We start from the raw sequence: 27,757 nt of genomic DNA, 5'->3' as shown, positions 1-27,757 counted from the left end.
ATCAATAGATGTTTCAAAAAGTTTAAAAATAATTTTTAAAATAATTGTTTAATCATACCAAAGGCATTGAGCATTTATCAAATTTTAATTGTGATTTTCTCTGTGGGGGAGAACACCCCATGAGAGAATTTCTGTTTTATGATCTTATGAAATAAAACATTTTGAGATGCACTTTTTTTTACATTCATAATTTAAAAGCTAAAATTGTAAATAAAGCAAAAAAAAAGGACAAGATGAAAGCTCAATAATTGCAAAACAGATGGAAGATACATTTTTTATGATGCATCTGGGGATATTTTGGAAACACATAAGTAATACACAAAAAAATCACGAGTGCAGTGAATTTGCATATTCTTAAACTTTTTATTTTTTTAGTTCATGAGCGTCTCACATGACTCAGTCCCTGTCTTTCTTTGTGAAGCTCCACTGATCTCGCAGCCTGAATTTTTTTCCCCCCGGTAATGTAGGTCAGATCCCCTCCACCCGCCGCTGACACGCGCTCACGCAATGAGGAGGAGGTCTGCATCCGGTTTCTTTTGTGGGGGAAATCCTTGATCAAACGAGCACACCCACTCAGTCATACTCACTGTCACAAGACAGGGGGGCGGAGTCAGACAGTGAAACTCCGCAGCAGGTGAGAGATGACGTCAGACCGGAAGACTCACCTGCGGGTTCTTTCACAATTAAACACCCGGTTCATTCGAAACTCCAAACCCTATTAAGAAAATAACAAAAAGAAGAAGTTTTTTTTTTTAACAACAAAAAAGTTTTCAAAAATTTGTTTCATGAGTAAATAATAAATTTCAATAACAATAATAAATTTTATTTGTCTTGCGCTTTACATTTCCGAAGAGATTTCAAAGCGCTACAGAGCAAGATTAAAAACAATTATCAAAGGCACAAAAAATACAAGACAAAATAACAAAATAGAACAAAAATAACATCTTAAAACTTCAGAAAATAAAAATAATAAATAAATGTATGTCTCCATAAGTGTTTGGCTTAGACACTACGGCAATCATTCCCAATAACATCATGTGATATGATTGGACAACAGATGAACATTTCAATTATTGTTAATGACACGTTGTAACAAAGTAATAATGTCCAAGTGGTGGAAAAAAAAATGCAAATAAACAAAACAACGAGGCTATTGGACCAGATGCCAATGACACACACATAGCTGTAAGTCAAATTAAGTGTAAACAGCTTTTTTCCCCCTTTTTGTATTCTTTTATCTTTTGTTGCACGTCATGGTTTTGACATGGATTGTTGAACAGATTAAAAACACGGTATCTTCAAAACATTTGCAGGTTTCATAAATTACTTATTCCCTTCATTTTCATCAAAAGGTCATAAAAATCATTATCAAAATAAAAAAGCTTTTAAACTTCAGTTTGCATGGTATTTTCTAAAATGTTGAAACGTTCCTCTACATGCAGCCCAGCAGTGAAATTTTTTTTTTCATTGGAATATTTTCAGACTGGTCAAGAAACATAAAGAAACGCCTCCATCTCAAAAAGTTATTTCATGTCTGATTCTTAATCATTCACCCACTCTCCCAGTGCACCTTTTACTTTGAAGGCTCTCGCGTGGCAGACAGGAGCAGTTCTTCCACCTTGACAGCTGCTCGGCTCTGAGCTGGACGCTCCAGGCAGGGAGGAAATTCGTTGGCCGTCTGCAGAGCGATCCGGCAGGTGGTAAACAAAGACACGATCAGGAGGGGATTCAACGATAATGCAGCAGCATGGCTGTGTTGGAACTTTACACCGAGGTAACTCTGAGCCCCGCTGTGTTCTCCTTCAGATGTGATCAACTTTCAGACTGTTCTTGTAGTTTTTGCAACTTTACAGAGACATATGGAAACTTTCCCACTGATCTGGCAAGTGGCTACTTTGATAATTAAAGTTCTAAATACGCAGCTATTTGCTTTATTTATCTCTTTTAAAGGTTCGTTTTCATGATTTCTTGACTTTCTTTTAGAAATGTACTTTAACAACAGTGGCATAATAAAATGAATGAAAGTCTAACATGGAAGTAGTTGTTTTTAAATACAAAGTTCAGCACTGATAAAAACCTGAGATGTTGAGGTGCTGTCTTTGTAATCGTCTCCCTCAGTACAACAGAGTGTGGATCCCAGATGCAGATCATGTGTGGAAATCAGCAGAGATTACGAGAGACTTCCAATCGGGAGATAAAGTCCTGGAGCTGCTCCTGGAAGATGGCACTGTAAGCAAACTCAGACTAATAAAAACTCTTTACACGCCGCTTATGATGGTGAGAATCGTCACCTGAACCTTTGTTTCTGTACAAACTCCACTCTGCACAGGAACACCACTACCCTGTTGACCCCTCAAAACCACAGCTCCCCCCTCTGCGAAACCCGGACATCTTGGTGGGGGAGAACGACCTGACGGCTCTCAGTTACCTTCACGAGCCCGCGGTCCTCCACAATCTCAAAGTGCGGTTCGTGGAGTCCAGGATCATCTACACCTACTGCGGTACAGCGGCAAGAAGCCCTTCCCTGTCAGATGATATATTGGTGGCGAGGTGGGGGCTTTCAGCACGTGGAGCTTTTCACTGTTTCCTCATTTTCAGGCATCATACTGGTGGCTGTAAATCCTTATAAACAACTCCCCATTTATGGAGATGCAATCATTCACGCCTACTCCGGCCAGAACATGGGCGACATGGATCCACATATATTTGCAGTGGCTGAGGAGGCCTACAAACAGATGGCCAGGTGAGCAACAAGCTCAGTCACACGGGAAATAAGTAGCTTTTATAGCAGTGTTATAGGCCTCTTTTCTTCTTACAGAAACCACAAGAACCAGTCCATCATCGTCAGCGGCGAGTCCGGAGCCGGGAAGACTGTGTCTGCTCGGTATGCCATGAGGTATTTTGCTGTGGTGAGCAAATCTGGAAGTAAGACCCGGGTGGAGGACAAGGTTCTGGCATCCAATCCGGTAACAGAGGTAGGATTTATTCAGGATTTTACCATGCCAGGCAGCCGGGTTTACTGGACAGAAAGTCATCCAGGACGTGTTTTTTTTGTCTCAGGCAATAGGGAATGCAAAGACCACCAGGAATGACAACAGCAGCCGCTTTGGGAAGTACACCGAGATCAGCTTCGACCGGCGCTACTGTATCATCGGAGCCAACATGAGGACCTACCTGCTGGAGAAATCCAGAGTCGTTTTCCAGGTGATGCACAAGATGGAAACCCCTGCTTTTTTCGTTTAAACATAAATCGCAGCTGTTTATCTGACAGTGATTTCTTTTCAGGCAGACAACGAGCGAAACTATCACATTTTCTACCAGATGTGTTCTTGTGCACATCTGCCAGAATTTAAGACCCTCAGACTGTGTAAGTGTTTACATTGAGGGTTTCTTGTGCTTTCTTTGCTTTTTTTTTTATGGCGAGCACCCTCAGTAAAATGCTCTTTGTCTGCAGTGAGTGCTGATAAGTTCAGTTACACCTGCATGGGCGGCAACACGACCATCGAAGGTGTAGATGACAAGAAGGACATGGAGGAGACTCAGCGGACGTTCTCTATGTTGGGTAAAGAGCTTCTCTGCTGACTTTAACATTTCAAGGAAATGCATCATTAATAATTACATTTCCACCTTGACTTTCTTTGTCCTTTGCTTCTCCAGGACTGAAGGAGGATTTCCAGGCGGATGTTTTCAAAGTCCTGGCAGCTATTCTGCATTTGGGGAATGTCGAGATCAGAAGTGCTGGAGATGATAAATCCTTAATTGCTGTGAGTATTATTATTTTAATATCCTAAAAGTTTCTTATTTTCAATTAATCAACCTAACCCAACACTCCAGATCTTCAAACATTAACCGGGTTAAACATGAAACCTGGATTTGTTTATCTTTCAGCCAAACGATCCTCACTTGGCAGTCTTCTGCGAGCTGCTCGGCGTGGCTGCGGGCGAGCTGGTCCGCTGGCTGTGCCACCGGAAGATCGTTCTGGTGGCGGAGACCGTGGTGAAGCCCCTGCCCAGGAAGAGGGCGGTCAACGCCCGCGACGCCCTGGCCAAGCAGATCTACGCCCATCTGTTTGACTGCATCATAAACAGGATCAACACGGCGCTGCAGGTTCCAGGAAAGCAGCACGCTTTCATTGGAGTTCTGGACATTTACGGGTAATTCAAGTATAAATCATTTGTTTTTGTTGGACAATAATGTGTATTTTCCTGCCGCCGTGTTTCGAACGTCTCGTTTGTCGTCCTCAGCTTTGAGACGTTCAACATCAACAGCTTTGAACAGTTTTGCATCAACTATGCCAACGAGAAGCTCCAGCAGCAGTTCAACCTGGTATGGAATCCTCCCGTCTGAGTGGAGTGTGTGTCGCTGTGTGTCGGCGGCTCACACCCGCTCGCCTCGCTCTCCGACTTTCAGCACGTGTTCAAACTGGAGCAAGAGGAGTACATGAAGGAGGACATCCCATGGACGCTGATCGATTTCTACGATAATCAGCCGGTCATCGACCTGATCGAAGCAAAGATGGGGATCTTCGAGCTGCTCGATGAAGAATGTTTAGTAAGTCTGATCGATGACATTTGTGCTTTTTTTTTTTTTTTTAATCTATAATTTTTCTCCAACAAACTGAATTTACAGATTAATTTGTGAATTTTGCCTCACAGTTCCCTCAAGGTACCGATCACAGCTGGCTGCAGAAGCTGCACAACTACCTGGATGCCAACCCGCTGTATGAGAAGCCCAGGCTATCAAATGAGGCGTTTGTGATTCAGCACTTTGCAGACAAGGTAAAATCTACACAAAACAACACAAAGAATCACACAATTTCTGTCACTCACGTTGGGATAAATCCTGCTGTGGTGAACTGTAGCTGAACCCCTTGTTCTTCTTGATGTTAAAGTTTGTTCTTAAAAAAAACCCTGGCGATATGTGATGGGATATTGTTGCTTGTACTGGTTTTATATGACAGATTAGAAGCATTTTTTCACACCAGCTGAAACCTTCAGCCCGGTGTTGCATTTATTTTACCAGGACTGTGTCTTTGGCGGGTTTCCGTGACAGGTGGAGTATCAGTGCACAGGCTTTTTGGAGAAAAACCGGGATGCTCTTTATGAAGAGTTGATTGAAACGATGAGAGTCAGTCAGGTAATCAGTGTTTTACCTACAAAGGTTTTCAGATTTGTTCAATAACAAAAAGTGGTCATTGTTTTATATGAAACATTTTCTATATCTAATGTTTCCTGCTTGTGACTGTCCTCAGTTCTCCTTTCTGGCCAACTTTTTCCAAGAGGAGGAGCAAAACCCTGTGAACAGTAAGAGTGTGAAAGTTCGGGCTGCCAGGCCTCCGCTGAAACCCACCAACAAACAGCTCAGAACCTCAGTTGGAAATAAAGTGAGCACATTTACTTTCTCTGGAACAAGCCCTAAGTTAGTATTAGGTGTTTTTTGCTTGTTTGTTTTTTTTAATGAACATTGTGGTTCCTTATAGTTCCGCAGCTCTCTCTCCTTACTGATGGAAACGCTGAACGCCACCACCCCTCACTACGTGCGTTGCATTAAGCCCAATGATGAGAAGCTCCCATTTGAGTGAGTTCAAATGAATTTGGATTAAAACAAAGCTACTCCTCATTTAAAATAGCACTTGACAGTATTTCACTTGTTGACTTGTGTTTTCAGGTACGACTCCGGGAGAGTCGTGCAGCAGCTGCGAGCCTGTGGAGTCCTGGAAACGATCCGGATCAGTGCACAGAGCTATCCCTCCAGGTGAACTCATGCACGCGTAATTGTCAGACTTAAAGAATTCCCTCGTTTGGTCACTACTCCTGTGACACTGAATAACATGGCTGATATTTGCAGGTGGACTTACATCGAGTTTTACAGCCGGTACAGTATCCTTATGACGCACCAGGAGGCAGAACTCACGGACAAGAAACAGACCTGCAAGAATGTGCTGCAGAGGTTGATTCAGGTCAGCTACATTTCACCTGCATCCTCTAATATAAGCAGCATTGTGTGTGTGTGTGTGTGTGACTCTGTCTTCACGGCCCGGCTCTCCAGGACTCCAACCAGTACAAGTTTGGCCGGACGAAAATCTTCTTCCGGGCCGGTCAGGTGGCTTATCTGGAGAAGCTGCGTCTGGATCGACTCCGGGGAGCCTGCGTGACGATCCAGAAGCACGTGCGAGGCTGGAGCCAGAGGAGGAAGTATCTGGCCATGAGATCAGCGGCAATCATCCTGCAACAGTACATCCGCGGGAAGAGGACAGTCCGGTAAACGCCGCTCGGTGTTTTAGGCCTGCATCCTCCACTGTACCAGTTAATGTGTTGAAAGGCTTGTTGTTATTTTTTATTTTTTTTTGTTATCCTGCAGGAAAGCAGTGAATCCTACAACCCTGAAGCAGGGCTGGGCTGCACTGGTGATCCAGAGGCACTGGAGAGGCTACCACATGAGGCAGATCTACAGAGTCGTCCGTCTGGCCTCCATTACGATCCAGTCCTTCACACGAGGCTGGCTGGCCCGCAAACGGTACCGGAAGGTCCGTGACTGAAGATCCTCCTTTATTGGATTTATTGGACTGGAATATCAGTGAAGACATCCATCCGATGTTCACGCTTCGTCTAATGTGTCTTTGTTACTCAACAGATGTTGAAGGAGCACAAAGCGCTGGTCATACAAAAGTACGCCAGAGCGTGGCTGGCACGGCGGCGATTTCAGACCATGCGGCGGCTGGTGCTGAATGTTCAGCTCTCCTACAGGGTGCAGCAGCTCAGAAAGAAGATAGAGGAGCAGGTAATCAATTATGCAGTTACTTGGCTTCTAAACCTAGATGAACACAACTAAAGTTCCCCATATCTGAACAGAACAAAGAGAACCGTGGCTTGATGGAGAGACTGACCAGCTTGGCCAACTCAAACTCTCAAACTGTGGATCGACTCCAGAGTCTGGAGGTACAGCTGGAAAAATCTACCAGCCAGAGAGCGTCTTTGGAGGCGAGAGAGAAGAAAGCAAAAGAAGAGGCTGGTCTGGTCGGTATTGATGTTTAAGTCAACGATTTGATTTGCCTGTTTGTTTTGCAGAAACACGTATTGAACAGTTTTTTCACCTGCAAATATTCATTCTCAGACGATTGCAGAGCTTCAAAAGAAAATAGATGCCGTAAACCTTGAAAAGCAGAGCTTGGAGACACAGTTTAAAACTTCTACCAAAAACACCAAAGGTAACAGAAATCCTCATTTTGCTTTCCTGCAGCATTTTTGGTGGTAATTCTGTAATTTCCATATTTCTGAATTTTAGGTTGATGATATCAAATGTTTGCACGGTGGTTCGATTTAGAAATGCAGTTAGCACTCAGATAAATGTAAATCATGGCTTCCAGTTGGTGTGATAGAAGTGCTGTGTTGCAGCATCAATGACCCTCAGGAAGATCAGATTTGCCCTCGTCAGCTTTATACGCCGCTCTGACGGCACACTAATGGCTTTACAATATTACAGAGAGCTTCGATCAAATCAAAAGGAGTCTTCTGGAAGAAAAAGAAAATGAAGCAAGGCTCAGAAAGTAAGCTCTTATTATTTGAAACGTGACAGACACTATTGAAAGCAGGTTGTTGATGAGCCGTTTTCTTGGCAGGATTGCAGAAAACAACATCGACATTCAGAGAGAGGACCACGAGAACGAGGTGGAGACCCTCAAAGAGGAGATCAAAAGATTGAAAGAAGAGAAAGTCAGTCTGCAGAGGAAGATCGAGGAGGGGGAGCAGTTGAACTCTGACCTGCAGGAGCAGAACGTGCAGCTCAGCAGACACGTCAAGGTCATCCCCGAGCTGCGCCGGGAGCTGAGCAACCTGGAAAACCAGAGGAAGGGCATGGACCGAAAGATCAAGCAACAGGCAGAGCTGGCAAAATGTACTAAAGTGCAAACTATTAAAATGCAGTCGGACAAAAATGAACCTTTTCCTCACAGTTCATGAAAATGTTTTTCAGCGAAAACGGTCGAGATCGTGACACAACTTCTGAGCGGTGTTGTTGAAGAGGAGCTTCTTCTGAGGTAAACCAGAGTGTCATTTCTTTTTCACGGTGGTTTCTTGAAACGATCGCGAATATTGTTTCTTTAAAGGCTGACCCAAGATGACTCTGAGAAGACGGACGAAGCTGAAGTCCTGCTGATGGCGTTTGAAGGCCTGCAGAAAGCAGCCAGGTCTGCATGTTCTCTCTCTCTCTCTCTCTCTCTCTCTCTCAGAGCGGTCTGAATCTGACACAAGCCTCCATAACCCTAAATCCGTTTTTCACAGGATCCTGGAAAGCAACCAGAGAGAACAGAAGGAAAGCCACGGCGTGCAGGTGGAGGGCTTGAAACTGAAAGTTGACCACCTCCAGAATGAGAACAGCAAGCTGCAGAACCTCTTCCAGGAGAAAAGCAACGTCAATGAAAGCATTCGACAAGAAGTGTCTCGGCTCAGCAGTGAAAACTCAGTATGTTGTCACATTGTTCACTTTGCTATGATGCTCGACGCACGATGTGAAAATATTCGCTTTAACGTGATTCTCAGGCCATCCCCGAGCTGAAACTTCAGGTTTCAGAGCTGCAGAGACAAAAACAAGAGCTCGAGGGCCACATTGAGCAACAGAAGACAGAGATAACAGGTACCTCTGCAGGGCTTCTTCCATCGTGAAGCTACCATGCAGATTAGCTGATCTTTTGTTTTTGGTTCTCTGACAGAAAAAACCAAGGAGATCACCACCACTCTGCAGAGCAGAATCACAGAAGAGAGCACACAGCGCCGGTGAGTCAGAGTGGAGGTCGATTCCTGATTGAAGGAATGGCGCTCATCTCTGCATCACTCTGATTTTTGATGAGTTTTTGTTCTTTAGGCTCCTTGAGGAGAAAGCTGAAGGGCTGGAGGAGGCGAACAGGGAGCTTCAAGTCCAAATGAGGGAGCTGGAGGAGGAGGTCGATCACCTGAAGAGACAGCAGCTGATGGAGATGGAAATCAAGAGGAAGCTCAGACAGGAGGCGTCGCAGCTGACTGCTGAGAACATGGTGAGTGTGTGTGTGAGTTTATATGTGTGTGTGCGTGTGTGTAAATGTAAATTTCTCGCTTTGTTTTGCCTCTCTCTTTTTAACAAAATAAAATTCGAGGACTTTGAAGAGCTGCTTGACCAGAAAAACAGATTAATAAAGAGACTCCAGAGTCAGATAAAGAGCCTCGAAGCTTCACGTAAAGGTAAAGTCATGGCCATGACCACACAACGGCTTTTTTTATTTAATTTTTGTGACTTTATCCTTTTTGTCACATTTTTTCCTCTTTCACAGTGAAACAAACATCAAACGTCATTCCTAGAGATTACCTGGGCATGTTGGAGTACAAGAGAGAGGACGAACTCCGCCTCATCCAAAACATCATTCTGGGTATCGGCCTCCTTCATTTTATAACCACATCAAAGCCATTTACTGTCTCTTTCCTTTTGCTCATGACTTTTATGAGCAGTGAAGACATCATGCAGTGAAACGGCTGAAATCATAAAATAACAATATCCTCTAAATCTGTCCTCAATTTTGCCTCAGATTTGAAGCCAAAAGGCGTCGTGGTCAACATGATCCCAAACCTGCCGGCCTTCCTGCTCTTCATGTGTGTTCGTCACGCCGACTACCTGAACGACGAGGCCAAGATCAAGTCTCTCATGAGTGCGATCATCGGTGGCATCAAAAAGGTCATCATGGTGAGCTTTCCTCTCCTCCTGTGAGCCGGAATGAGCTAATGAATTAATTGAATTTATTTAGTAGTCTGACTTTGAAATGTTGTTGCTGTGAGCGTACTTTTCTTTTTCAGAGTTACGTCAAAGACTTTGAGCTGCTGTCCTTCTGGCTCTCGAACACGTACCAGATGATCAACTGCCTGAAGCAGTACAGTGGCGAGGAAGTATGAGCGCTCTCCACCGTCTCCGTTTATGTTTGTGGATGTTTTCATGTACAGCAGCGGGCAAATTAGCTAAACATCTATCCTCCGCTTTTTTGTATTTTTGACTGATCATTTCTTTTCATAATAAAAAGTGTTGACCTGAAGTTGTTGACATGTATTTGCTTTGTTTTCTGTTCTTCTGCCAGGAGTTTCTGAAGCAGAGTACTCCCCGACAGAAGAAGAACTGCTTGCAGAACTTTGATTTGTCGGAATACAGGCAGATTCTCAGCGACTTGGCCATCCACATCTACCACCAGTTCATCTCAGTCATGGAGAAGACTCTCACTCCTGCCATTGGTATTTGAGTAGATTCATCCTCATCACATGCAGGAATCGATTAGAACTCATTTACTGTTTTTGCCGACAGTGCCTGGTATGTTGGAGCACGAGAGCCTGCAGGGGATTTCGAGCATGAAGCCGACGGGTTTCAGGAAGCGATCCAACAGCCTGTACGAGGAGACGGAGACCTACACCATCTCCTCCATCCTCCAGCAGCTGACGGGCTTTCACTCCACCATGACCCACCACAGCATGGACCCGGGCCTGGTGAAGCAAGCCGTCAAGCAGCTCTTCTTCCTCGTGGGCGCCGCCACGCTCAACAACATCATGCTTCGCAAAGACATGTGCTCCTGCAGGAAGGGGATGCAGATCAGGTCTGCATGCTGGGAAATGAAAGATTCAGAAAATATGGAGTTTGTTTTTTTTTATAGATATTCTGTCTTTTTTTTTTGTTAGATGCAACATCAGTTACCTGGAAGAGTGGCTGAAGGAAAAGGAGCTGCAGAGCTCCAACGCCATGGATACTCTGCGGCCTCTGGCTCAGGCCGCCTGGCTGCTGCAAGTCAACAAATCCACCGACGAGGACGCCAGCGAGATCATCGAGAAATGCACCGAACTCCACCCTGTCCAGGTGCTTTATCCATCCAGACCATTAGGATATTTATGATACTACAAACCTGTGTCCTCTTTAAAAAGAAAACTTGCATTTAAATTTGTAGATCATCAAGATTCTGAATTCATACACACCCATCGACGATTTCGAGAAAAGGGTTTCCTCTTCGTTCGTCCGTAAAGTTCAGGTGAGCTCCACGTGTTCGTGCTCAGAGTTTTAAACTCACGAGCCTCTTCTGATTGGATTTCCTGCTGTATTTGCTTTTCTTTTCTCTCATATGTGAACCTTGTCCTCGTCGCAGTCACTGCTACAAGACCACGACGGCTCCGCGCAGCTCATGCTGGACACCGATTACCGCTTCCAGGTCATGTTTCCCTTCTGCTCGTCGACTCAGGCTCTGGAGCTGCTGCAGGTCCCCAACAGCCTCCACCTGGACTTCCTCACCAGGATCTGACGCAGCCAGCTTCCCCTCTTCATCCTCCATGACTGAGTCAAAGCACAGACGTTTGGCTGCATTGTATCTTTAAATATGTGAACCTACTCTGTAAACCATACCCTGCAAGAGTTTAAAGCCGGATTCTGAAGGACTAAACCACCTGAAATGTTTTATGCATTGCAGAATTATCACAAAGAATCAAATGAAGATATATTTTATTGTTGAATGTATATTTTAAAGTATTTTCAATAAATCAATATTTTCTGTCAATTGGTTTTAGTCATTCCTTCAGACAGGTTGATTCTTAAATCTACATATACTAACAACCTTAAACCTTTAAGAATTGTAGAGTATAAAGGTATTAAAATGCATGAGAAAATATAAATATATAACACAAAACCATCTTAAATATTAGCGCTATCAATCGATTGAAACGTTTTAACTAATGATCATAATCAAGATTAACTGCATTTGTTAACTTGAAATCAACACACAAAATTGCCAATTTAATGCATGAAAATGACTATCTGAATGTTTTAATGTAAGTGGAGCACTTTCATATGAGCAAACACTCATGAATGTGAAATTTGAACCATCCAACATTTAAAAGTTGAGATGCTCAAGGGAAGGTCAGTCGTATTTTGTCATGTTGAACAGCCCAAAACATAAACAGCCACAGTAGAATATCTGTAACATTTTCAAGCTTAAAATGTAGAATCTAATGATCATAATTCACCTGTACTGCACAGGGATGAAAAAACACTTCCCCAATGACAGTAAAATGAGTTTTCTCTCCTATTTCTTTTCTTTGAGCCAATTCCTAACCCGAACACTGATTCTGCAACTAATTACCATTTCAAAAAATTAGCTGTTGACAGCCCTATATTATTTAATTGTGATTAAAACTGACAGCGCTACTAATTACCGTATATAAGTATTATCAAGTTTTACAGTGATTGAAAAAATACATTTGATGGCATCATAATAGAAATGGACATTTTCCAAAACATAATGACATTTGATCATACTTGACTGATCTGTCAACAATTAAAAAAAACCTCACTGAAGAGCAACTATGGGGACAATTAACAAATCTTTTGTGTATGTATGAGCACTTATCCTTTTTTTTCTTAAATTATGTAACTTACTTGTATTATAATGCAGTATAGTTCTCAAAGTTTGGCATAATGGAAATGCCCAAAAGGAATGGATGAAACATGCCTAAAAACCAACTGTCCTTTAGATTTGTTTCTGTATTTCCATGAGGAGGAGGCATAATGCTCTTTGCACATTGCAGCCCCCGGCCCACGAAAGTCCCACTTGATATGGCACAAGAGTTTGGTCGTTGAAAGCAAGAATAAGTTCTTATACCGTATGAGGTAGTAAAATATGTTTATAGTATAATAACCAACCACACAGTTTGAGGTCCACTTTAAACTAAACTAAAAATGCTATAATTAAAAAAAATAAATGCTGAATCATCCAACACAGCAACTTCAATATGTTTTTTTTTTTTTTTTTTTTTTTTTTTTTTTTTTAACATTCATGTTTATATCGTCTGCTTTATGTCTTTTCTGCAGTTCTGTCTGAATAAAAATGCAGACTGTTTAGTATTTTCATGAAACTGCGTGAGCCTGAGGATGCAGCATGAGGGGGATGCAGGTCCTCTTCCTCCTCCTCCTCCTCCTCCTCCTCCTCCTCTGCTCGCGCAGCATCCTCTCCCTCTGACGTCATGACAGCAGCATCAGCTGTTAGCTCCGCTTTAAGCCTTTTCGCCGCCGATCGCTTCCCGCACAAAGGAAATATATGAGATCCCCTCTAATCCCTGAAATGGCGACACAGGAGGTACAGCTGAACGAGACTCTGGCCCACCTCAAGACGGAGTCGGAGACGCTCAAGTCGAAGCTGGAGGAGGAGAGAGCCAAGCTGCACGACGTCGAGCGTGAGTGCAGAAAATGGAGAGGCCTGCCTGGGTTCACCCTGAGACGGGGCGCGCGGCGGCGGATGCCCCCGCTGGAGCATCCTCTGCCCGGCTGTGTGGGAGCCGCGGTGCCGGGGCTGGTGAGGGGGGGGGAGGCTGATCCGGGACCTGCTCCGGATCATACAGATCCATTAGGATGTTTGGTTCTTTTCTTTTTCTTCTTCTCCTTTTTTTTTTTTTTTTTGGCTCCCCATTTTAAAAAGCTTCAATCCGGATCTGAGCCTCTTCCAGGGATGTGACATTAAGCAGAGGGTGTAATGATGTTTAAACGCTCAAAAAACGCCAAAAAAATCGGTGCGTTTTATGAGATCCAGGCTGTTTGGGGACGTGACAGATTAAGAAAAGATTAATTCAATATTTTCCTCCATTGCTCTGAGCCTGCTGTAGTTTAATCCTCAGTACTGTACACTGGCAGCTTCACTGTAATGTCTGCTGTTTACCAAAGATCAGGACGTTTTAATACAATTTATTCCTGTTTTATAGTGTACTTTAAAAATACCTTATTGTGTAATTTTTGCATCTGGGAATTGTGCCTCAGATAATTTACACATCAAATGTGGTTAAGAAGAATTTTCCCATAATAACAGTGTTTTCTCTTGCGTACAGTGATCTTTCCAGTTATGAAATATTTTCACTGTTTTCTGCTATTTGTTCGAACAAATGTTTTATCTGTCAGCCTGTCAAAAGAAATCCATTGGATAATGACCAACAGTGGAATACAAATGAGTACTTTAGCTTCTCGTACTGTTTACAATTGACAAGTTCGTCCACAGTTTCAGTTAATATTCAGAACCTTTGATGTGGATTTTTGCAGCTTTTGTGTTTTTAATATCTGAGAAATATGCTTTTACCGTATGTATTTTACACAGCTAAGAGTTGGATGATAAAATAAAACCTCAGATAGTAGATTTTTAGATGCTGTTACTCAGAAATATGAACAGCTTGGACAATGCCTTTGATTCCCACGTTCTCGTAACCTTTCCACCTGTGTGTGTGTGTGCTTGTGTGTGTGTCTGTGCAGTCCATCAGGTGGCGGAGAAGGTGGAGGGTCTGGGTCAGTTTGTCATGAAGACCCGGAGGACGCTGAAGGGACACGGAAACAAAGTGCTGTGCATGGACTGGTGCAAGGACAAGAGGAGAATAGTCAGCTCCTCACAGGTCATCAGTACCAGCTTTTGCAAACCAGATGTTGTTCTCTGACGCCTGATCACTGTTTGATGAATGTGTTTTTAGATCCTAATCTTTATGTTCTTCTTGCAGGATGGCAAAGTCATTGTATGGGATGCTTTCACCACCAACAAGGTAATTCTTCATTTCCCCCTCAAACTTCTTGAAGATCTAACATTATTGATATTATTGATATTTTCTTTAATTGCCAGAGGATTCCAACAATCAGATATAGCAATGTATGAACAATTACCGCAATCTGTGTCAAGAAGAGTTGTGCTTTTAATAGACTATGGATCCCCAAAGCTGCTACTAATCAAATTTTATAAAAGTGAAAAACAGGAGGAAGTCTGGCATTCAACTAAAAGCTACCCTCGGCCTAAATTCTTCTATTCAGCTCTCGGTGTGCCCGATGAATCGTCATTGTCGTGGTGCAAATGATGCAGCTTCATCTTTTGATGTGTGTTAGGAGCATGCGGTGACAATGCCCTGCACCTGGGTGATGGCCTGCGCCTACGCCCCGTCTGGCTGCGCCGTCGCCTGTGGGTGAGTGTCGGGATGGTCCAAACGCTTTTTTGGTGGATTGCAATTTATCTTATAAATGGTGAAATGTTTTTTTTTTCTTCTTCTTTTCTATCTCAGAGGCTTGGATAACAAATGCTCGGTGTATCCTCTGTCTCTGGATAAGAATGAGAATTTGGCTGCAAAGAAGAAGTCGGTGGCCATGCACACAAACTACCTGTCCGCCTGTAGTTTCACCAACTCAGACATGCAGGTGAGGATACACACACACACACACACACACACACACACACACACATAAAACTCCAAACTATAGTGAATTCAGTTTTTTGCCAAATGTTTTACTCATTCTTTGAAAACAAGGACACTTTTTTTTCTGTCATTTACAGTCAGAAATCGCTGCTCTCCACTCTCCAGTGAACACAGCTTCCGCTCTCTCTTAATAATTTACAGGAGCCAGTTTCTCCTGGTTTGATGTGTCGGTCACATGACGCTTCACACGGCAAAGACAATCCATTTATAGCTGGGTGTTAGACACCATCGAGGCTCGGTCTTTACTTGTCCTCCTTGTGGTCTGCTTGTGTTAAAGATACTGACGTCCAGCGGGGACGGGACGTGCGCGTTGTGGGATGTGGAGAGCGGGCAGCTGCTGCAGAGTTTCCATGGACACGCGGCAGACGTGCTCTGTCTGGACCTGGCCCCATCTGAGACCGGAAACACGTTTGTGTCAGGGGTGAGGACACAGATTTCATTTTTTTAGTTTGGATCCCCGGAACTATGTAAAGTTGATGTGCTTTTTTTGTCTCTGCAGGGCTGCGATAAGAAAGCCAATGTGTGGGACATGCGCTCAGGACAATGCATTCAGTCCTTTGAAACTCATGAATCAGACATTAATAGTGTGCGGTAAGTGATTGAGACAAAGTAGCTTCTGTTTATAGTTTAATTGTTATCTATTTAGTTTTTAAAAACCCACCTCCATAAATTAAATGTACATGGTTTCATACATAGTTTAGATCATTTTTGGTTTCTTGAGCTTCCTTATTAACGAAAAAGAAGTAAAACAACTGTTTTTGTCCAAATTTTCCAAAATATTTGAAGATTTTACAAGATCGGATGGTTTTTTTTGAAGGTGAAAGTCATATTTATTGCCATCAAATTTTAAGAAATTTTTTAGTTAATATGAAAGGAGAGTTGAAACAATTGAGAAATAACTTTCTTGCTTTTCATTTTTTCAGTGCTTATGAGGGATTTAACAGAGCGTTTTCCTGGTGTTTCCAACAGTATCTGTTTTTTTTTATTGATAGGTATTATCCCAGTGGAGATGCTTTTGCATCTGGTTCAGATGATGCTACAGTAAGTATTTGGGATTTTGTGTTTTTATTCCGAAAATATTACATGTATGTAGAATCATTCTGTCTGAAACATGTTTAAATATATTGAAACATTTCAGACAAGTCTCTCACTCTTTGTTACAGTGCCGCCTGTATGATTTAAGAGCCGACAGAGAAGTGGCCATTTATTCCAAAGAGAGCATCATATTTGGAGTCTCCAGTGTTGATTTCTCACTCAGCGGTAACATCTATAGACACACACTCACTCCTGCACGTTCCCACTAGAATTTGGTTATAGTAACAGACGTGTGTGTGTGTGTGTGTGTGTGTGTGTGTGTTTCATTTTGGTGGTTTTAGGTCGGCTACTGTTCGGTGGTTACAACGATTACACCATAAATGTTTGGGATGTTCTGAAAGGAACACGAGTGTCCATCCTGTTTGGACATGAAAACCGTGTCAGCACATTGCGCGTGTCCCCCGATGGGACGGCCTTCTGCACAGGTTCCTGGGACCACACTCTCCGGGTATTTAACGTTTGTTAAAACCACTCAATTTGACAACTTTGATGATGTTTTCTGATGATAACCACTTTTTGTATACATTTTTACATTTTTATTGATTTTTTTTATTTCTTTCAGATCTGGGCTTAAGCATCAAGGATCAACTTGAGGACAGACGTACTGAAGAATACAAAAGACACAGCTGTTTCTGTTAGTTATATCACAATCACAGACATAGAGGCTCAGTTCTGGTTGTACATAGGGCATATTAATAGCATTGTATATATTCCAGTCTGTTGGCCAGGGTAGAATTACAATAACTAAACCTAACGGCACGCTTGTATTACAGTATGGTTGAAAGAAACTTGCACAAACCTACCCGTGGTTTAACTCAAGATGTAAAAAATATATTTCAGAAAATATTATTGATAGTGACATGCATCCGTCTAGGATAGAAGTGACACAATAAAGTGATGTGTTGTATGTGCCCACATAAAGGATATTACTTGTTTGTTTATTTGTCTTTTTACACAAAAAATATTACAAAAGTGCAGCCTGGGTAAGAAAAACAAGAAGCAGTAGAGTTTAAATAAGGACATCAGTTGACAACATTGTGGCAGGTGAGGATGAGACTTGTTCTTAGCGATCAGTCAAAATCTTTTAATCTGTAGTAGAAGTGAGTTAGGGGCAATGGCATATGCTGTTGCAAATTAAAGTCTCAATCTGAAGTTAATCAGCGATGAAAGAAATATATGGATATAATCAAAGCCGTGTGTGCCCAGGAGCTACTTCTCTGGCCTCAACAGAAACTCACCTGCCAGTATCATAACGAAAGCACACTTATACTTAAACCCTAAAAACGCTATGTTACTTTTCCATCCCTGTGATCTTATGATATGGTTTACCTCTCATCTCTGTTAGTTTTCAATGGAAATCACTCAATACGCAATGTGCACACCACCTGGACCTCCTCCCTCCACCACTAGCTATCTAAAAACTGACACATTAAGAAAATAATATCAGCTAGAATGTACTCCTTTTCATACAGTTGTCCAATGGCTGTAATTGCATTGTTACTGTAATTACTTTAATGTAGTTTAGTGTACAGATGTTAAAGGGACTGTTAATCAAAATATGACATATTACATAATAAACAGAGTTTTGAATATCATGATTGTGTTGTTTGTTTTTACAGCTGCTCTTATTTAAATTCAAATTCATCATATGTAAATTAAGCATTGTGTGGAACCTGCATTACTTAATAATAATAATAATAATAATAATACGGTATTATTATTATTATTATTATTATATTATTATTATTATTATTATTATTATTATTATTATTATTATTATTATTATTATTCAGAGTCTGCTTAATACAAATTTTAAATAAAGTTTTAGCGGAAGTGACGTAGCCGGTTAGCTTCGGCGTGCCTGCTGATTCAAAACAATGGCCGACCTGACTGCCTGTGTTTCACAGCCTATAGTCGTTTTAAATGTTTCACAGAAAGCTCGTGTCACCTCTGTGTAAGAGGCGCGTTGTAGCGATGGAAATGTGATTAGGTGAGTGTATTTTGTGGGGAAGAAACCAGCCGCTAAGGCAGCTTTAGCTCTCCAAAATGAGCGATGTTGTGGAGAAGACGCTGACAGCTCTGCCGAGCCTCCTGTCTTTGGACTCTCAGCCCGGCTCCGCAAAACTCTCCTCCACCTCGAAACTGGGAAACCTCATCAGAGGAATCACTGAGCTGACCTCTAAACATGTGAGTCCGCCCCGAAAACACCACCTGTGGCTTGAACTAACGCGTATCCCCAGCCTGTCTCGTGTTAGCCTGCTGAGGACTGCTAACTCATCATGCAGGTTGTAACTCTCCAGTTATTCTGGATTGTCCATAACTGAGTTAGACATTAATGTGCAGACAGCTTTTCATCTAGCAACAAAACTAATGGAATACCTTCATGTATTTGGGGTAAGCTCATTTAGGCGCAGTGGTCTTTCAGTGTTCATTTATGTTGCTTGTAAGGAGTCAAAATGAAAGCAAGTATGTTTGTTTTAACATTAGACAATTGTAGGGCACAGTTCAAGATGCAAATGTTAAAAAAAAACCCCACTGTATTCATTCCCCATGGGGAAATTCAGTCATCACAGCAGCTCTACATTGCACAAAGATATGAGAATGTCAGAATTTGATATTGTTGAAATATTAATAGGCATCCAATTCATTAGGTGTTGATAAATCATCACAAATGACCCTTTCACTGAACATGATCGGTGACAGCAAGCGCTATAAGTCATATCTTACTTCTGGTTCAGTTTTTGATCATGTTGCACTCGTCTCTTGCAGGAGGAAGAAAAACTCATCCAGCGTGAACTTGTAGCTATCAAAGAACAAGTTTCCTCCCCAAACACCACCATGGTAAACTTCTTCTGGAACTCTCTCTCTCTCTCTCTCTCTCTCTCTCTCTCTCTCTCTCTCTCTCTCTCTCTCTCTCTCTCTCTCTCTCTCTCTCTCTCTCTTTTTTTTTTTTTAAAGACAAATCCAGTTATCCCTGACATGACTGATGTCTCTCTCTCTCTCTCTGTTATCATCTTCCTCAGAGGCAGATGAAGGAGCTCATGGTGAGAGCCATCTACTGTGAAATGTTGGGCTACGAGGCTTCATTCAGCTATATTCATGCCATTAAACTGGCTCAACAAGGCACTGTTTTGGAGAAGAGAGTCGGTATGTTTGCAAAATTTGACTTGTTTTATGATTTTTCATAAGACTTCTGTCACAAGCAACAACTAGAGGGAGGTAGAGAGCCTCTAATGTTTAATTAGCCTCAAGGAATATTTGGCAATCTCACTGCCATTATTTGTGTATTCAACCTTGCTATGATTGTGCCAGAGTTGACCAGGAGGGTAATTTTCATTTGTTACATGTTACAGAGTCTCCCAGAAAACAGACTTTGGTCAGTAAATTGAGCTTCAACTGGTTTCTAGCGTTAGAAATGTCATAATTAATTAGCTCAAAAGTCCTAATAAAGAGTTGCCATGAGTGCTGTATGTTAGTTTTACTGTCAATCAAATTAGATTTTTTTTTTTAGGATTTTAACATGAACATTGAAAGTATATAGTACTTGAAGTGTAATTACTTTTGCAGTATTAATGAACTCTGTGCTGCAGAGAGAAGCATCAAAACATGTTTTATTGTGGTTTTCAGGTTACCTCGCTGTTTCCTTGTTCCTGAATGAAAGTCATGAGCTGTTGCTTCTCCTGGTGAACACCGTGTTAAAGGTGGGTGTCCAGTTTTTACAGCTTCATATTCATGAAAGATGTGGATGTGACCACATAAACTGACCATCGCAGGCATGATGCTCACTTGACCACATTTGATTTATTTTCTTGTTAATGGTCACTGCTGCATACGAGAGGCTGGCAGAACTGTACAAACTTGCTCACACAACCACTCAGACTTTAGTTGCATAGCAGCCAGTTGCAAAGAGCTCACAGTAATAACAGGTTATGTTTGCGGGTATATTTCTGCAGCTTGCACACTTGATCTTTACTCTGAAAACTTCCTCATTACCTGGAATTTGTCAGAATGGGATGCAGTTTTTTTTTTCTTTACAATTTTCTTTTAATTTTTCTGTATATGTAGGATTGAATGAATATATTATGAATAAGAATTGAACATAAAGACATTTTAAAAGAAGCACAACATAGATATACATGGTAATTTTTCACTCATTCAGTGAACTAAGTGCAGTTCAGCTGTTTTTGATTCACTCTGGGACTCTCTAGGACTGCAGGCAGGGATTTTCCACTTCCACTCTTCCCAGGATATTAATGCATTTTGTGTTTCCAGGATCTTCAGAGTACGAATCTGATCGAAGTGTGCATGGCGCTAACTGTTGTCAGCCAAATCTTCCCCAAAGACATGATACCTGCAATCCTCCCTCTGGTGGAGGAAAAGCTTAATCACCCAAAGTAAGAAAGACTTTTTAAATCTTTAATTCAAGTGTTTGTTCTTAAATTTGACTTATGAATGAATGTTTTGAATAATTAAATTTTTTTCAAACTTGTAGGGAAATAATTAGAAGAAAAGCTGTACTGGCGCTTTATAAATTTTACCTAATTGCACCAAATCAAGTTCAGCACATCCACAACAAGTTTCGCAAAGCTCTGTGTGACAAAGATCCCGGCGTGATGACGGCGTCGCTGCACATCTACCTGCAGATGATCCAAGTAAGTCATCTCTCTGGATTCTGAACAACTTAATGGTCAAAACTGACACAAATATCCTGATTTCATCCTGGTATGATGTGATATTTATCTGTTACAGGAGAATCCAGAAGGTTACAAGGACCTGACGCCAAGTTTTGTGACCATCTTGAAGCAGGTGGTGGGAGGAAAGCTGCCCATGGATTTTAATTATCACAGCGTTCCTGCTCCGTGGCTTCAGATCCAGCTGCTCAGGATACTTTCCCTACTTGGGAAAAATGACCAGAGGTAATTGTTCATCCTTCAGATGAGCTGGATGTTTGTTTCTCATGTGATGCAGTAGATCATGTGCATCTTTCCTCTCTTCACAGTACAAGTGAGATCATGTATGAAGTCCTGGACGAGTCTCTGCGGAGAGCAGAGATGAACCATAACATCACCTATGGTATTTTCATTTAAAAAAAAGTTTGTTTTTTTAACAAACATCTGCTTGAGATCCTTCCATGACTCCTGTATTTGTCCCTTTTCCTTTCCAGCGATTTTATACGAGTGTGTAAAATGCATTTACACAATTTATCCAAAATCTGACCTTTTGGAAAAAGCTGCCAAGTGCATCGGCAACTTTGTCCTTTCACCCAAGATCAATCTAAAATACCTAGGTAAGAGCCACCAGAAGCATCGTGCTGCATAAACCATTTCTTCTTCTGAAAATGAAGATCACATTTTGTGTGTGTGGTGTTGCTGCAGGCCTGAGGGCTCTCACCTACGTGGTCCAGCAGGATCCCAAACTGGCCCTGCAGCATCAGATGACCATCATAGAGTGTCTGGATCACCCTGACCTCATTATCAAACGGGAGGTGAGGGCGGATGCCGGTGCAATTTTTCTTTTAAATGTCTCACTGTATATTTATGCGAGGGCTCTGCGTTTTCCCGCAGACTCTGGAGCTGCTCTTTCGGATCACTAACGGCCAGAATGTGACCGTCATTGTCGAGAAGATGCTGGACTTTCTGCGCATCAGTAAAGACGACCACACCACCATTGACCTGGTGGGGAAGGTGGCGGAGCTGGCAGAGAAATATCCTTTTTGTGTGACAGTTCCCAGTTTTAAAATGCGTGATCATGCATCTTTGTAAACATGTAGAGAAAATCCACAGAATTAGAATTATACTAATATTGATGTTTAAATAATGAGCATTTATAAAGCAGACTGTACCACTGCACAGATGAAGAAAGAAAATAGAATTTTTTTAAAAGTAACAAATTTATAATTTCCTATATGTCGCCATACATATTCACCAAACAACGAGTGGTTCATTGAGACGATGAACACAGTGTTTTCTCTTGGAGGAGACACGATGCAAGCGGACATCACAAACAATTTCCTTAAACTGCTGTCTGAGGGTGAGACGATCGCACACTCTACTCATTCCGCTGCGATAATCTGCCTGATCTCCGCTGATGTCCAGCCTCACTGCGCTTCTTCTTCATTCCCAGGTTTTGACAGTGTGGAGGAGGACAGGAAGTTGAGGCTGTTCGCCGTGGATTCGTATGTTTCTCTGCTGCGAGGAGAGCCAGGCAAACTGCCACAGCGCTTCCTCCAAGTCATCAGCTGGGTGAGCGCCGTGAGCAAAACCAGCACCAGTCAACAGTTTGTATCATGCTTATGTCAAAATACCGAGGCTGAGAAGCAGCAGAACACAATTCCTAACAGCTTAACGGCAGTACTGGTAACAATTTCAGCTGCCTAAAAAAGGAAAAACATTTTTTATGAATGTGTTTTTCTTGTACAGACCATTTCACAACAGTAGCTTTTTTTCCTGATTTGCTTTTTTCCATTTCCAGGTCCTCGGGGAATACTCTCATTTGAAGGAGGACCTTGAAGCAGCCACAGTCCTGGGCCTGCTGGCCGGCCTGCTGGACATGAGGAGCAGCAGCAGTGAGACTAAGAGCTGGGTCCTCATGGCCATGACCAAGCTGTGCGAGGGCGGCGCCGACGTCTCCGCGGCTCAGGAGGTCTGCGAGGCCTACGGCGGCTCAATGGACACGGTGCTGAGGCAGAGGGCGCAGGAGCTGCAGCACCTCAGCCAGGACTCCGAGCTGCGAGCCAAGGTGCTGCCCCGGGGGGCCAGCCTGGAGCTCGTGGAGGTAACGTGCATTCAAGAGAGAGCTGCAGTCATGTTTTTACAGTGTGTATGGTTGACATGATGTTTTCATAAAGCAATAGTACACTGAAACCATTTTAACCACAATCAACAATTATTTTTAATTCGAGAACTAATTTAGCAGCACTGGTTTACATGCAGGTGGATTAAAAATCAGGGAAAAAAAAGTCAAATTCCCCCCATAATTCAAACAATTAAACTTCTATGTCTTTTAGATTTGCAAGATATCAACTAAAATGTATCAAGCATTTATAGCATTTATTTAACTTGTGGCTGTAAATGTCATGATTAACATTTAAAAATGCTTGAATTTTTTTAGTTAATATGCAATGAATGAACAAATATCCAAGAAAACAATGGAAAATTAAACAACAAAACTACTTTTTAAAGGTGTTTAAATGCAGCTGTTTGTACAAAATCCTGATTTGTGTTTTCTGAGGTCATTATTGTAATTTTATTGAAAAAATGTTCTTTCAGCAAATGTTCCAGGACCCCTGCAGGGACTCTGTTTGCTACTCCTGATTCAGGAGTTGACTTTAGATGTACTCTGCTGTTAACAGACTATTGTGAAAACATGCATCCACTTGCCCTTTATCCTTTTATGTACCCAACGTGAATATTATAATCATGAGACAGGAAATAATTAGAACAGATGTCTCCGAAGCTGCTAAACTTTAGTCAAGAAACAAATATTTTCTAAAAACAAGTGATTCTTCTGGTATTTTCCCAGTGGAGGTTTGACCAGACAGTGATAGTGTATTTTTCTTTCAGGTTGATTCCTCGCTGTCATTTCTGGATGGGTTTGTGTCGGAGGCGTTGGCCGCTGGCGCGGCTCCATACAAGCCTCCCCATCAAAGGCAGGAGGAGCTGGCTCGAGCGAAAGGTGCGACGCATTCTGGCAGCGAGCGCGCCGTCTTGTCGGGATTTGTTCTGACTCTGCTGTGTCTCCCAGCCCCGAGCCTGGAGCCCTACGGCCTGTCCCTGCCCATCAGCATGTCCTCCTGCAGCATCGCCGACAGACAGTCCCCCACGCTGCTGTCCGTGAGCTCCGGCGTGTCGGGCGACAGCGCCGACCTCTCACACAAAGGAGGGTATGTGACGCGGGCTGAACACCTGCGGGCCGAATGAAGCCCCCCCCCCCCTTCCGTCGCTTTGAACTCACATCAGCGGTCCGCCGTGTGTTTCAGCTCCACCGCTTTGAAGCTGGAGGGGGTGAAGCGGGTGTGGGGCAGGGACGGCTATCTGGCCCAGAAGGAGGCGGCAGAGGAAGCGGCTCAGGTCGAGGTCCCCAGCCCCCTCCGGTCCCCCGGCCGGCAGGGCCAAGGCGACGGCTCGCACAGTCAGACGCCGACCCCGACGCCGACCCCCGAGAGTGAGCAGGAGAAGCAGCAGCTGGCCTCCTCGCTGTTTGTGGGGCTGGCGTCCCAAAGCTCTGTGTGCCTGGTGGGTGTGGTGCTGCTGCTCTTTTTGGGTTAGATGTATTTGTTTCCAGTTTGATGGAACGATAACTAAGACAATGAAAAGAATTTGTGTTTTTGCTTATCTTTACTAAAAAATCATAAGCAAAGTGCTTATTTCACATTTGAAGTTGTTTCCTCTCTTTAGTGTCTGTGGTCCAGACCAGAGAAAGTGAAATCCTGAAATTATACTTGGGACTTTGAGGATTTATTCTGATTTTATGAATAGGGAATTGTCAAAAAAATGTGTGTTTTCCCTCTGACAGATGGGCAAATCCGACGCAACGTCGCAGCGGTTCAGAAGAAAAGATAAAGGTCGGAGCACACCCTCCAGCAACTGTGAGCAGGAGTCGGACTCCCCGGCCTCTCCTCCCAGCACCGTGGATCACTTGCTCTGCGACAGCCTCCTGGACGCCGACGTCAACTCAAAATCAATGGTCTCTTCACCCGAGGAGACGCCTCCGCTCCCTCAGGGCCGCGCTGCCAACGCCAACGGCACCTGTGATCCAGAGGCCGACCTAACAGATATTGACATAAAGGGAACTCCCCCGGATCTTACCGGGGAGAGTCTCGCTGCAGCTGCTGATCCTGCTTCGCCCGAAGAGCCAGACAGACCTAAAGACCGGCGCCTTGCTTCTCATCTTCCTGCTGAACTTTCTGGACTCCCTCACTCGGAGATCACTGTTCTGTGCAGCAACCAAAGTGTGGATCTCTCAGCCTGTCATGTGCAGAAAGAGGATTCCTTGGAGTTTGTTGTTTTTATCACCAATTCCTCCGACTCTGCCATTAAACAGACTCTAATGAGAGTCGACTCCGAGCACCTCGAGGTGAATCCTGCAGTAGAATTAAACACTTTGTCCATTGCTCTGTCAGTAAAAGAGAGTGTGACTGTTATTACTATTTTTCCAGGTATCTGAGGTGTGTGACAGTCCTGTGGAGGAGGTGGGAGGCCACAGTGTGGCCGTGTTTCAGTATTCCCTGACAGTGAAGCGTCCTGAAGTTCATGTTGAACTGTCGGGGTCGTTCTCCTACCGCTGTCCTGCTGGGACGCCTCAGGAGCTGCGCCTCTCACACAGACTCCCTCTGACCAGCTTCATCAGGTGAGCTATCGGTGTTGGTGCCGAACGCGGAGCCTCACTGTGATTATAAGGAAAATAATTTGAGTTTCCTTCCTCCTGCAGGCCCTTGGCGGTGTCCACGGAGGAGTATGGGACGATGTGGCTGGCCTTCGCCAACGACACAAAGCAGAATCTGACGCTGATCCAGAGAGACGGCGAAGAAGCTCTGGCGGCCACTCTGAATGTCCTGAAGGAGAAACTGCAGCTCCATGTGGTGGAAATTATAGGTGAATAAATGAGTGCCCAGAATAGCTTAAATTTAATGGTTTTGAGATGCACCTGTATTTCAAAAATGTTGTTTTTGCCCCTTTGTCCACTGAGCATTCCCCCCCTCTTCCTCTGCAGGGATGGAGGGTATTGTCGCTTGCCGCCTCCTGCGGGATCAGCCATGCCTGATGCACTGCCGCGTGCACGCCGGCGCCCTGGCCGTCTGGCTGCGCTCTCCCGTCCCCGAGCTGCCCGACTGCCTGATGTACCACTGCCAGAGAGCGCTACACTGACGCCGTGGCCGCGCTGCTCAGAGCAGACGGCGCTCGTCTGACGCAGTAAGGCCACGTCCCTGGACGACAGAGAGTGTTCACTGCTACGCTGTCTTCCTCCACTGTTATTTATTTGTCTCTGGTTTTATCGTGTCTTCAGTTGTATTCAGAGCTCTAGATGGCAGATTTCATTACTCATTCACATAACAGGTGATCAGCTCAGGGCCGGAAGAGTTAAGTTGTTTTTATGTTGTTTTAAAGAAACTTTATTGTCTTAAGATTACGACAGGGCTTCTTAATGACTGCTGCATTGTTTCTGATGGTTTCCTACTTTGCTTGATTTTAACTGATGTTCAGAAACACATGAATTACCTTCTCCAGGATGCTTTTTGTTCGACTCTTGCCGCTTGAGCCGAAATCAATCATTACAGAGAAACTTATGTGGCGTTAAATGCTGAGACGGGCAATAAATAAGAGTACTGTTTTTGAGAGTATATCAGAGCACTTTCACCTCGTAGTGAGAAGTTTCCAGGTTGGGGGTCTTTCTGAGGGACATTTACATGATTTCCTTGTACCTGATTGGGTATCCTGCCTTCAGCTGTAGTCAACAGGCCGACAGTTGGAGAAAACTGTCGGTGCAGCAGCTGGATGGACGGACAGATATCGGCAAACATAGTTAAACATAATTAAATATGTGGAGAAAATGGACATTTGAAGACCTCAAGGCTTTCCACTTCACTTTGGTGTGTTTGGATTTACATTTGACATTTTAAGTTAAATTCCCTCAATGATTGTTTAAAGAAATATTTCTGTCAGTCAGACCTTTTTGGCCTCAGTTAGCGTTTTGATTCACAGATGCTGTTATTCTTATTGATCCTCGTGCTTGTGGAACAAAAACAAGTGAATTAGTTCAGCAGGAATGTTAACAACACTACATGCAGCCTTTGATAGATTATTCAGAGCGGCGTACTTTGTTGTCTTAATTCAAGCTAGAAAATGCTCAACCTGTCCTGGAAATAAACAAATAGAAAAGCTCCAAGCTGCTGAGGTTTCAGCTCGGCAAAATCAGGTTTACATTCTTCTACGACTAAAATCCTCCGTCATGCTGTCATTAATGTCTCCTCGTTTTGTTTTTTTATGTCCACCGTGGGAGTATTTAGTCTTAAATACTGCAGTAATCTTGTCACCATTTGTCAGGTTGATGGAGATTTCCAGATGTTGCCTTCTGTGTGAGATGATTATCTATGCACTGATGCTTCTGGTTTGGCTTCGGGCGGATGTTGGCGCTCTCTGATCATTCTATTTTTGTATCAATGCAGTATTAAAAACATATTTATTGACTTTATATTCTTATAACGTTTTGTATTGACATCACTGAAAGAAGAGTCATCGAGCTTCACGTTCTGATCTGTTTGTTTGTTTTGCTTCATTAATGCCCTGAACTGAAGCACAGCGGACAGCAACTTTAACCCAGCGCCTTATGTTTCAAATGCCGAGAAGGCGTGTTTGATTTGTGCCTGTGGTACACTGGAGAATCCTTGTTTCTAAGAGTGCCTGTCA

General features: G+C 43.1%; 3 protein-coding genes across 4 annotated transcripts; all 3 read left to right on the top strand.

Annotated features, from left to right (window-relative positions):
* Window positions 1–1,669: 1,669 nt before the first annotated feature.
* myo5c (myosin VC) lies at window positions 1,670–11,488 on the top strand. 2 transcript variants are annotated; one of them, XM_030096750.1, is made up of 40 exons: window positions 1,670–1,774; window positions 2,119–2,229; window positions 2,330–2,501; window positions 2,599–2,743; window positions 2,819–2,975; window positions 3,061–3,204; window positions 3,286–3,367; window positions 3,455–3,562; window positions 3,658–3,764; window positions 3,889–4,154; window positions 4,245–4,326; window positions 4,411–4,551; window positions 4,656–4,778; window positions 5,053–5,136; window positions 5,252–5,383; window positions 5,480–5,577; window positions 5,668–5,754; window positions 5,848–5,959; window positions 6,049–6,260; window positions 6,361–6,526; window positions 6,634–6,780; window positions 6,852–7,016; window positions 7,114–7,207; window positions 7,483–7,546; window positions 7,619–7,893; window positions 7,972–8,035; window positions 8,105–8,185; window positions 8,280–8,460; window positions 8,538–8,631; window positions 8,708–8,771; window positions 8,860–9,028; window positions 9,128–9,212; window positions 9,302–9,397; window positions 9,554–9,708; window positions 9,819–9,908; window positions 10,094–10,244; window positions 10,315–10,600; window positions 10,683–10,857; window positions 10,955–11,026; window positions 11,141–11,488. In XM_030096750.1, exons 1-40 carry the CDS (start codon window positions 1,748–1,750, stop codon window positions 11,291–11,293), a joined length of 5,217 nt encoding a protein of 1,738 aa, XP_029952610.1. In that variant the 5' UTR covers window positions 1,670–1,747; the 3' UTR covers window positions 11,294–11,488. The 2 variants fall into 2 exon arrangements, with proteins under 2 accessions (XP_029952610.1, XP_029952609.1); XM_030096749.1 differs by having other exon boundaries at window positions 10,946–11,026.
* Window positions 11,489–12,998: 1,510 nt separating this feature from the next.
* gnb5a (guanine nucleotide binding protein (G protein), beta 5a) lies at window positions 12,999–17,090 on the top strand. The gene is made up of 11 exons (XM_030096797.1): window positions 12,999–13,217; window positions 14,278–14,414; window positions 14,517–14,558; window positions 14,893–14,969; window positions 15,066–15,198; window positions 15,535–15,678; window positions 15,757–15,848; window positions 16,250–16,298; window positions 16,421–16,517; window positions 16,634–16,800; window positions 16,915–17,090. Exons 1-11 carry the CDS (start codon window positions 13,082–13,084, stop codon window positions 16,924–16,926), a joined length of 1,086 nt encoding a protein of 361 aa, XP_029952657.1. The 5' UTR covers window positions 12,999–13,081; the 3' UTR covers window positions 16,927–17,090.
* A 1,132-nt stretch (window positions 17,091–18,222) lies between these two features.
* Window positions 18,223–27,542, top strand: ap4e1 (adaptor related protein complex 4 subunit epsilon 1). The gene is made up of 21 exons (XM_030096755.1): window positions 18,223–18,539; window positions 19,122–19,193; window positions 19,376–19,499; window positions 19,980–20,053; window positions 20,625–20,746; window positions 20,845–21,004; window positions 21,102–21,268; window positions 21,352–21,425; window positions 21,517–21,639; window positions 21,728–21,837; window positions 21,917–22,056; window positions 22,270–22,382; window positions 22,476–22,594; window positions 22,824–23,126; window positions 23,915–24,026; window positions 24,096–24,234; window positions 24,331–24,586; window positions 24,867–25,427; window positions 25,510–25,700; window positions 25,782–25,945; window positions 26,064–27,542. Exons 1-21 carry the CDS (start codon window positions 18,399–18,401, stop codon window positions 26,216–26,218), a joined length of 3,420 nt encoding a protein of 1,139 aa, XP_029952615.1. The 5' UTR covers window positions 18,223–18,398; the 3' UTR covers window positions 26,219–27,542.
* Window positions 27,543–27,757: the final 215 nt, after the last annotated feature.

The sequence above is a fragment of the Salarias fasciatus genome, chromosome 7 (assembly GCF_902148845.1).
Source record: "Salarias fasciatus chromosome 7, fSalaFa1.1, whole genome shotgun sequence".
In the NCBI taxonomy this organism is placed as follows: domain Eukaryota; kingdom Metazoa; phylum Chordata; class Actinopteri; order Blenniiformes; family Blenniidae; genus Salarias; species Salarias fasciatus.
Note: the sequence above shows the minus strand (reverse complement) of the source record. Positions and strands in the feature narration are given on the sequence as shown.